Source organism: Sceloporus occidentalis, unplaced genomic scaffold (genome assembly GCF_023333645.1).
Source record: "Sceloporus occidentalis isolate IW3139 unplaced genomic scaffold, rSceOcc1.0.p SCAF_176, whole genome shotgun sequence".
Taxonomy (NCBI): Eukaryota; Metazoa; Chordata; class Lepidosauria; order Squamata; family Phrynosomatidae; genus Sceloporus; species Sceloporus occidentalis.
Window position 1 is genome coordinate 95,935 of NW_028317156.1, and position 10,216 is coordinate 106,150.

Here is a 10,216-nt window from a genome sequence, read left to right on the forward strand (position 1 = left end):
TTTCCTTACCAAAGTCAAATATCAGCTGCCTGGTTTCCATCTATCTGCTGCTACCCATTTGCAGCCTCCCCCAGTCTGTTGCCTCCTGTATGTGCCCACTGTTCTGTTGCTAATGCTGCCTGTTCACTACCTTTCTGTTGCTTTTCCTGCTTGTCCCGCTGTCTGTTGTCACCTGACTCACCTACCTGCGTCCCCTTCTTCTGTCGCCTGTGAGTTCCTCTCCCAGTGTCCTGCCACTGCTTGTCTGTTTCACTCTGTCTGCATGGTTATTAATTTCTGCATATTTTTCCCAGTCTGCCACCTGCCTGCTCCCACCATATTCCCGCCTTTCTTTTTCCCTCCTATTCCCTCTTGTTGCTGACTGGCTGTACCTCCCTCGGTCTAATGCTACTTTCCCGTACCCAGTCTAATGCTGTCTGCTTGTACCTCTTCGGTTTGGTTTTGCCTGCCTATCTCCTCCTTGATTTATGGCTAACTACCTGCCCCTACTTTGCTGCCTTACTATTTATTCCTGCATGATCCCTCTCAGTCCACTGCCTGCCTATTCTTTACTACATGCCCCCAGTCTGATGACTGCCTGTCCCTTGTCTGCTGTGTCCAGTCTTGTGCCGCATCCCTGTTCTGCCCTAGTAACCAACCAAATGCATGTTACCCTCTAGCATGCTGCCCCCTGTCTATCAACCCCTTGGTCTATCACCATCTACTTAGCTCACCCTAGTATGTTACCACCCTCCTATCCGGCCAGTCTGTTGCCCACTGCCGCTTCAGGGTTAATTTAGGGGCAGTAATGGTTAATGGGGTGTTTAGGGTTAATTTAATGCTGAGGACTGAGGGTTAATTTAATAAAGTTAACTAAAGGTGCAGTTAGAGGTAAAACAATCTAAAGGTGGGCAATCTAAGGGGAATCTAAATCCTGGGGGCAGTTAAGATTATTAATGTATTTATTTATAAAAGTATGGTGTCAGTGATATTCTCTGAATGGTTCGAATCTCTGAACGATTCTCTGCCTTCAGTGACATCGCTAGAGTAGGCAGACAGGCAGGAGGGTTCATTGACCCTAATGAAAGGGGCGGGGCCAATCGTTAGTTCGACTGCAGGGAGGGACTGGGGAAACACTAACTCCTATGAGTCACACTGAGTGACCCGAAGATTCGGATCATGAATCGGATCATTTCAATGAATGACTCGAAATGATCCGATTCACTTTACTGATCTGAACTTCGCATCACTACTTTGGGGTATATGAAGGGTTAATCCCTTCTTAGCAATTAAGCTTTCAGAGGCAAGGGAGATGTGTACAATGGAGCTACTCACGGGTCTCTCTCACAGTGATTATCAAATTCATTAATACGCTCCCCAGACCATTGCCAGCTACACGATCATCACACAGCTGAGGGATTCCCCGGCTTCTGCCACTTTAATCTGCGGTAAACCACAATTTCCTATGCAATGCTGCCACCGTGTGGTAGCACTTGCCCACCCACCTTTCTTGAGAACCATATTTATCCATTTAAGTGCTGGCAGCTTTGCCTCGAATTTTAACCCAGAAACGGCCGGGGGGGGGGGGGCGGTAGGGTGTATGATGTAGCTTGTATGAATGGTGTTTAGCCACCGTTAAGCTCACCAACTAAACATCGGGCTGGAAAACTGCAGTGGAAAGCAGTTGCCTTTAAAGAAGTTTGCAGTATGTTTATAGCAAGACAGATATAGCTTGTTCCAGAGATTATGGGTGGCTCTGAAAAGAGCCTTTGGTGATGTTTGCTAAGTGCCCTGCGGTTACCGGTTACTGAACTCACTTGCTCTTGGCAGGTTTGTGGCTCTCTGTCTTCTTGGGCAAGAGCACGGCCTGGATGTTGGGTAGAACACCTCCCTGAGCAATGGTGACTCCTCCGAGCAGCTTATTGAGCTCCTCGTCGTTACGAACGGCGAGTTGCAGGTGGCGAGGAATGATACGGGTCTTTTTGTTGTCACGTGCAGCGTTACCAGCCAACTCCAGTATCTCAGCAGTCAGATACTCCAACACCGCTGCCAGATACACGGGTGCGCCGGCGCCTACTCTCTCGGCATAATTACCCTTGCGAAGAAGCCTATGCACACGGCCGACAGGGAACTGCAGACCAGCACGGGAAGAACGTGTCTTTGCCTTAGCGCGAACCTTTCCACCTTGTTTTCCTCTGCCAGACATGCTTTCGCTCAACAACCGCCTAATCAGTCAGTTAACTGCAAAGTTCCTTACGAAGATAAACCGCTCACCTACCCTGTTATTTGTAGCTTCCCCCGTGACGCTCTTCGTCGCTGATTGGTTCCTTTACAAAACAGCCAATCGGGTGGAAATAGTCTGAGACACCAATCGGTGTAGGCACTGCGGTTCATGGGCGGCCGCATCTGCTCACGTGACAACCTCATCGAATCGGACGCGAGACAGCAGAACGGCCTTATTTGCATGCGGTGCCTATAAAGGGAAGGGCCTGGCGCAGTAATTTCAGTGTTAATCACGGTCTCTTGAATTGCGTGTTGAAAGGAAAGCAGACGCAATGCCTGATCCAGCCAAATTTGCGCCCGCTCCGAAAAAAGGCTCTAAGAAAGCTGTTACGAAGACCCAGAAAAAAGATGGGGAAAAAGCGCAAGAAGAGCAGAAAGGAAAGCTACGCGATTTATGTCTACAAGGTACTGAAGCAGGTGCATCCCGACACTGGCATTTCCTCCAAGGCCATGGGCATCATGAACTCGTTTGTCAATGACATCTTTGAGCGCATTGCCGGGGAAGCTTCACGCCTAGCCCACTACAACAAGCGTTCCACCATCACTTCTCGGGAGATTCAGACTGCTGTACGCCTCCTCCTTCCTGGAGAGCTGGCCAAGCACGCTGTCTCAGAGGGCACCAAGGCTGTTACTAAGTACACCAGCGCCAAGTAAAGTTCTCCTCGTTCTTTCACTTTTTAAACAAAGGCTCTTTTGAGAGCCACCCACATCGTCCATCTCAGAGCTATGTAACTGATCTAGCGCTTTTGTCGGGGACATACTAGCTCTGGGAAGAGCATTGAAATGTGCTTCTCACTCCTCCAGGTTAGCTGGGGTATCCAGACTGCTTGGGAAGAGAAGCCAAAGGTGAAGGGGCTCCTGTGACGGCACCGACCTGTACTCTGACTGGGTATTCCAGCTAATCGCTGATTTCTCCTGCTGGGACGCCGGAGATTAACCCCTTCACCGCCAGACAGAACCAGCGTTGCAGAGAGAAGGGGCTTCTTTACCACTGTGGCTAACCGAAGCTGAGCTATATCGTGGGTCTATTGTCCTGAAAAGGACAATGCGTGATCCTGGTAGAGGACACAGCTCTTCAGGAACCTCGGTGGCGCTGTAGTATACGGGCATTCCCAAATACATAACTCGGTTGTGTCGTGGGGAGGACATGTGGCACACGGACAGGATAACACATGAGGGGACGACAAATGCATAATAAAATTCACCCACATACCGGGACATACAGAATACAGATAACTACCACAGACGGCACCTATTAAACCTGGGCCGTCCCGGCCCCCATTCAAGTGAGCCCCGCGCAAGCCTTTGGTGGACACCAGCTGCCGATCCCGGCACATGTTCTGCAAACGGGCCCAACTCCCAGCACTCCGATCCTGCCTGTAGCTCAATCTATAGCCAGACCCAGGCACTGTTCAGCTGGGTATTTCAAGGTGTGCATAGAAAAGCACGGGCAGACACAAGGACAACATGATCATAGCCTAAGAGAGGGTGTGGGTGGCTCTGAAAAGAGCCGTTGGGTGTTTCAGGGTCACGAGTCAACAAGCTTAACCTCCGAAACCGTACAGAGTACGGCCTTGGCGTTTCAAGGCATACACCACGTCCATAGCGGTAACGGTTTTCCTCTTGGCATGCTCAGTATAAGTGACTGCGTCACGAATCACGTTCTCCAAAAACACTTTGAGCACACCACGGGTTTCCTCATAGATCAGCCCAGAGATACGCTTTACACCTCCTCTGCGAGCCAAACGGCGGATAGCAGGCTTGGTGATACCCTGGATGTTATCCCGAAGCACCTTCCTGTGCCTCTTTGCGCCACCTTTTCCGAGTCCCTTACCTCCTTTGCCGCGGCCAGACATGATCACGCTTACTTCACGAGTTCCACAGCACAAAACTCGCTAATGGCCAGCCCGCTTTCTTTTATACGTACTTGACGGACCTGATAGGGAACCGCACCATGATGCCTCAAGGGGGCGTTGCTATTTGAATATATGCTTCACGTTGGTTGGCTGGAGAAGCTTCCAAGCGTGCCTCAGACACCGATTGGCTATTTAGAAAGCCGGATATGAACAATTCAAACCAACCTCCTTTGCGCCACTCCCTACACCAAGCCCGCATCTGCTTTCAAAGATGCCTAGCCTTTATTAATCAAACCTCTCTACTGCATCAAGTACCTTAAGCTTCTGCCTCCCTCACCTCCACGTGATCGCTTTCGACGATCCCTCATTTACCACTAGGTGGCAGCATATCGCTGTAAATAAACGCCAAACGGCGGCCAAGATAAAGGCGGGCTTTTAGCTGTCGCCGTATCGCTGTTAACGGTCAGCCAGTACACAGTTTCACTAGGTAGGAGGCTGAACAAAAGAGAGGAGAAGAAATAAATAAAAAAAGAACCGCAGCTAACGAATACATGACCGATTCGAGCATTTAATTTAAATAAATAAAAAAAAGATAACGCTCCACACCGAAGTCTCTTGATCAAAGGCTGGCTTTTTCAATCCATCGTCCTAGCCTATGAAAAAGAGGGGCGTGATTAAGCGTATCCAATCACATTTACCGCTACTCTATAAAGTGATTGAGTTGGCCACAGAATCGTTACAGTTACGTTGTATCCGTCGGTGAATCGGCACGCAGCAGCATGGCTCGCACCAAGCAGACAGCCCGTAAGTCCACCGGAGGAAAGGCTCCTCGGAAGCAGCTGGCGACCAAAGCTGCGAGGAAAAGCGCTCCAGCTACCGGGGGCGTGAAGAAGCCACATCGCTACCGCCCGGGCACCGTAGCTCTAAGGGAAATCCGCCGTTACCAGAAGTCTACGGAGTTGCTTATTCGGAAGCTGCCTTTCCAGCGGCTGGTCCGTGAGATTGCTCAAGACTTCAAAACCGATCTACGTTTCCAGAGTTCTGCTGTTATGGCTCTCCAGGAAGCCAGCGAGGCTTACCTGGTGGGGCTTTTCGAAGACACCAACTTGTGCGCTATTCACGCTAAGCGGGTTACTATCATGCCAAAAGACATTCAACTGGCTCGCAGGATCAGAGGTGAACGTGCCTAAGTAAACGCGGTGTGGGCGAACGCGATTTCCCCCCTCACAAAGGCTCTTTTAAGAGCCACCACATTGTCATTCAAACGAGCTTGTGTTTTGTGTTTCCCTTCGCATGCACGAAATGAACCCTGTTGCTCGCGCCCAAGCTTGAAATTTCCCACACCATTATCCCACTACCGAGCGAGCCGTTGAGCGGCCGAGTCCCCGGCTGGGCATAACGAGTAACGGCAAAGCACAATCTTTAAGCCCGCCCCTTATCTCTATTCTGTTACGGACAGAGCTCCGAGCGAGAGAGCGCTAGCCGAATGTCAACCCACGCTTCACGCACAAGTATGGGGCCAGGCCTTCAGCGGGTGGCCCACATAGCCGCGGCCGGGTGATTAAACGCTTTTTTTCTTTTTCGGAGGATATGATGGTTCTGAAAAGAACCTTTTGTGTGAAGAACTAAGTGGGAAAGCACACACCAGAGGCGCTCCAAAACCCCGCCCCCTCCTCACTTTCTGGGGGCTGCCTTCTTAGCCTTGAGCTTTGCGGGGCTTTTGGCAGCCTTGGGCTTAGCGGGGCTTTTGGCTGCCTTGGGCTTTGTGGCCTTCTTAGCTGGGCTCTTGCCAGCTTTCTTCGCCTTAACAACCTTAGGCTTCTTGGGACTCTTGGCAGCGGCCGACGGTTTCTTGATCTTTTTCGGGCTTTTCTTCACTCCTGCAGGGGCTTTCTTGGGCGACTTCACAACCTTCTTAGGGGCTACTTTTTTAGGCTTTACGGGAGTTTCCTTCTTTGATGTCTTCTCTTTGGTCTCCAGCTGCTTCTTGTTCAGCTTGAAAGAGCCAGAGGCACCGCTGCCTTTCAGCTGGATCAGGGTCTCTTTAGACACCAGACCCTTGAGAGCGAGCTTCAGGCGGCTGTTATTCTTTTCTACGTCGTAGCCGCCAGCAGCGAGTGCTTTTTTAAGAGCTGCGAGAGACACTCCGCTGCGCTCCTTGGACGCAGAGACTGCTTTCACAATAAGCTCGGAGACACTGGGACCGGACTTCACAGGACGGCTTTTTGCAGCTGCCGGCTTCTTCGGCTGTTTCTTCTTGGAAGAGGTTTCTGCCGGGGAAGGAGCTGTCTCGGCCATCTCAATGCCTGGATACCGCCACAAAACAGTTGAAATCGCACGTCAACACGGGGTTAAACCGCCAGAAGTTTGGCTTTTATAGACGAGCTGCCGCACATTCATTGGTTCATGAGCAGTAACCTGCGAGTCTATGATTGGACGCCGTTTCTGAAACCTCCCCATGCTGCCGATCGCCGGGGCATCGCCGGATTTGCAGTCAGGGGGAGGGGGGTTTGAACGGAAAATATACTAACCGTTTGCTCGTAAACGTCTCATCACACTTCTAATTCAAAGCAGTTGAATTTCCTACACCGTGCAGCCCCCACCCCCCCCAAAAAAAACTGCCAGGGAACAGCACCCAAGAGGTGTGACATAATAAATAAATAAAATAATGAATACAGATAATTAATAAAATAATTTCTTTAATATCACCTATTAAAGATTAATTTACCCTTAAGCTTAATCGTAAATTTATATAACCCAATCATTAATTATTATATTAAGAATAGCCTAATATTTATACATTAAAGAATAACATTAAAAATTATGAATATTTTCAAGTAATAATTAAATAATTTAAAATAAATTGTATTTCTACTGCTAGTGCCTGGCTGCCTGCCGGTCTTAGGACTCGTAGTTGACAGGAGTTTACTTAGGGGTTATTTATTATTAACGTATTATATTATTTATTTATTATTCAAAATAATAAAAGTAATTATTAAGATTAGGTTTTGTCTTATCAGGACGTTTTATGTGCGAGAGTGTGTTTGTGTGTATTAGCGCGTGAGCATACGTCAGTGAGGAAAGGGTTATGCGTGAGAATGTGTTTGTGTGCATGCATCACTGTGTATTAATGATGTATATACTATTTCTTTAACGTGAGTGCGTGTGTATAGAACTAGAAAGGGAAAATAACAGGAAAGATCCTTGTGAATTGTTTGTGTGTGTGCGTGTGTGCTTGTGTGAACTCCGTAAAACACAGCTTTACATCTATGATCATATAGACTGACCTCTGTATAGTAACACACAGCCTGACTTATGACTATACGTTAATATTGGGGGCCCAGAGCAGCAGAGTTGACAAGGACTAGCGTGCCCGCCTCCCCCTGCCCTGTAATCAGCCCTTCGAAGGGTGAGCCGGCACCAGACTTACTTAAGAGGGCGGGGCTTCCTCTTCAGCAGCCGGCACCAATACAGAGACAGGGGAGGGACTATCTAGCCGTCTACTACCTGACGGCAGTCCCGGTGTATTGAGTGGTTGCGGTTTGGCAGCAGTCCCGGTGTCCTTGTTGCGGTTTGGCAGCAGTCCCGGTGTTCTTGTTGCGGTTTGGCAGCAGTCCCGGTGTTCTTGTTGCGGTTTGGCAGCAGTCCCGGGGTATTGATTGGTTGCGGTTTGGCAGTTGTTCAGGCGTTCATTGACTTGGTGTTGTGATAAATGAATGCCGGCGAGGAGAGGGTGCCGAATGTTAGGTTAATACGTACGTGTTTGTTTTATATTAAATATATAAAGATAAATACGTTATTTTTGCAGTTGTAAAACCTTTTTTTTTTTCTCAAGCATAATTAAGACATTCAGAACGAACAAAATACGTTGCAAACGTTCCTTTAATTGTCACGTAACAGGAGGGGACGCTTCTCCGTGCGGATTGAGAAAGCTCACACAGCTCCCTGACGGCGACTCGGATGATGGACTGCCACGCGGGGGCCACTCTCCCACAGCTTCCTGACGGCCACTCGGCCTCCCCTCCAGAAGGCCACTCGGGAGCCCCCACCCACAGCTTCCAGACTGCCATTTGGGGGCCCACATCCCAAGGATTCTAGGGGGCCACCCAATGGGGGGACCCCCTCAAACTGCTTCCGGACTGCCACTTGGGGACCCCCTCCCAAGGATTCCAGACTGCCACTTGGGAGCCCCCCTCCCACAGCTTCTGAATGGTCACGCGGGAGGCCCCCTCCCACAGCTTCCGGACTGCCACTTGGGGTCTCCCCCTCCGAAACTTTCCAGACTGCCTCTCGGGGGGCCCCCCTCCCAAGGATTCCCGACTGCCACTTGGGGTCCCCCCTCCCAAACCTTCCAGACTGCCTCTCGAGGGCCCCCCTCCCAAGGATTCCAGACTGCCACTTGGGGTCCCCCCCCTCCCACAGCTTCTGGACTGCCACTCGGGCCCCCCAAAGCTTCCGGACTTCCACTCAGGGGGCCCCTTCCCACCGCTTCCTGGCCTCATAATGTGTATTTATACCAGCAATGTATTATATATATAAATAAAGTTAGTTCCATTTATATGTGATGGCTCAGAGTAGTAGTATTGTTCGATAAATAAATTACACTGACATACTATATACGGTGCTGCAGAGTATGTTAATGTATTCTGTTACAGTATTATATAATTGTGGCATATTTGTTACATTGTGCATTCTATTTGATAATGTCATATATATATATGTTCATTGTCGCTTCCCAATGTTATTTCTTTGATTTACTGTAAAAGTTATGCCATAGTTAGTAAAGGCAGACAGATGCCCAGACTCTTCTTTAATTCTCTGATCAGGCCCCAGTTACCCCTGCATTCCTGTGAAAATATGTTGTCGTTCCATGTCAGTAATGTCACAGAGCTGGCTAGTACGACCGACTACCTCCGCTGACTTGTGCTCCCTTAGCCTTGGACAACACTCCCTTCCCAGATTCCCCAGTCACTAGCAGTGTAGGGTATATAAAAATGAAGAACACTTTATTTTTTACACACATGGCTAGATATAGACAGCAAAGTGAACATTAACATAAACAATCAGGTATTGGATTACAACGGCTACAGAACCGCCCCCTTAATCTGGTTAATTTGGACTCCCAGGGGCAATAGGGTCATTAAAGTGATTAACAATACAATGGGGTCCCCACCTCCACTATATATTACTGGCCAACATTTCCAGGGAAAAGAATGGTTTGGCCGGTGTCAGAGACAATTCTTGCGTGGAAAGAGTTAAAATGCTAGCGTGTTAAATGTCCATGGGTTGCCTAGTGTTTTTTTTAAAATGTATGATTTGATGGTGTGGTAACTTGTCTTCTCCCCATAAACAAAGGGAATAGGTTAAGGTGGGCGTTCTTAGAATCCTTCCCTCCCACAGTTCACTAAAGGAAGTGATGAAACAGGATGTGATGTCAAATGAAGGGTATATAATATAATACCACAGATGGACTCTTTCAGTTCTTTTTGCTTTTCCTCCACGGTGGATGTGGGGAGAGTCAGCTCCCAGCAGTGAGCTATTATCGGATCTGGAGGTTTGACATTGGGTGAGATCAAATTGTGTTGAAGGGAATTGTTATCTGTATAGAGAGAGAGATAAAAGGGGGTTGTTGTCCTGTGGGTTTTGGCTAGGCGTGTGTATATGAAATAAATGTGTTTGCTGTGTTGTTACCTTATAATAAATACCTTTTTAATGTAGACGAACCTTTGTGAGATATATTTTTATATTTGGTTTAAGCACCACAGATGGGTAAATTGAATTGGCCGGGTTCAACAATGTCCCAAGTAACACGGGGGGGCAGTGACCACACGTCACATTTCCAATTTGAAAAATGCACACTTTTCAAATGTGGCCTTTTAACCCCCCAGACGAGGACAACAGTCCCACTCGCCAGGGCAGGGAGGCAGGGTCCATAATCTGTGGGTAGCAGGCCTGCGTTCGGTCCTCTCCAGGGGCCCCAGTGATGGACCCTTCCGTCACACACTCCATCACACTGTTGAGGTGTAAATATACTAAGTATGCACTGAGTTCAGCCTTTGGAAATTGAGAAACAATTTATTTTTAGTGCCTTTATTAAC

The 10,216-nt window shown here is 48.6% G+C and overlaps 3 protein-coding genes and 2 pseudogenes across 3 annotated transcripts; 2 read left to right on the plus strand and 3 right to left on the minus strand.

Moving 5' to 3' along the window:
- Window positions 1-1,792: 1,792 nt before the first annotated feature.
- LOC149278909 (histone H2A type 2-B) lies at window positions 1,793-2,185 on the minus strand. The gene has a single exon (XM_089501601.1). It carries the CDS (start codon window positions 2,183-2,185, stop codon window positions 1,793-1,795), a length of 393 nt encoding a protein of 130 aa, XP_089357727.1.
- Window positions 2,186-2,534: 349 nt separating this feature from the next.
- On the plus strand, window positions 2,535-2,916 carry LOC149278910 (histone H2B 1.1-like; annotated as a pseudogene).
- An 890-nt stretch (window positions 2,917-3,806) lies between these two features.
- Window positions 3,807-4,118, minus strand: LOC149278911 (histone H4). The gene has a single exon (XM_089501602.1). The coding sequence runs from the start codon at window positions 4,116-4,118 to the stop codon at window positions 3,807-3,809; it is 312 nt and encodes a 103-aa protein (XP_089357728.1).
- Window positions 4,119-4,897: 779 nt separating this feature from the next.
- Window positions 4,898-5,308, plus strand: LOC149278912 (histone H3). Its single transcript, XM_089501544.1, has one exon. It carries the CDS (start codon window positions 4,898-4,900, stop codon window positions 5,306-5,308), a length of 411 nt encoding a protein of 136 aa, XP_089357670.1.
- Window positions 5,309-5,792: 484 nt separating this feature from the next.
- LOC149278913 (histone H1 pseudogene) lies at window positions 5,793-6,416 on the minus strand (annotated as a pseudogene).
- Window positions 6,417-10,216: the final 3,800 nt, after the last annotated feature.

Bases quoted from the DNA above. Each gene is read 5' to 3' on its own strand.
- LOC149278909 (XM_089501601.1), bottom strand. From the start codon at position 2,185: ATGTCTGGCAGAGGAAAACAAGGTGGAAAGGTTCGCGCTAAGGCAAAG.
- LOC149278911 (XM_089501602.1), bottom strand. From the start codon at position 4,118: ATGTCTGGCCGCGGCAAAGGAGGTAAGGGACTCGGAAAAGGTGGCGCA.
- LOC149278912 (XM_089501544.1), top strand. From the start codon at position 4,898: ATGGCTCGCACCAAGCAGACAGCCCGTAAGTCCACCGGAGGAAAGGCT.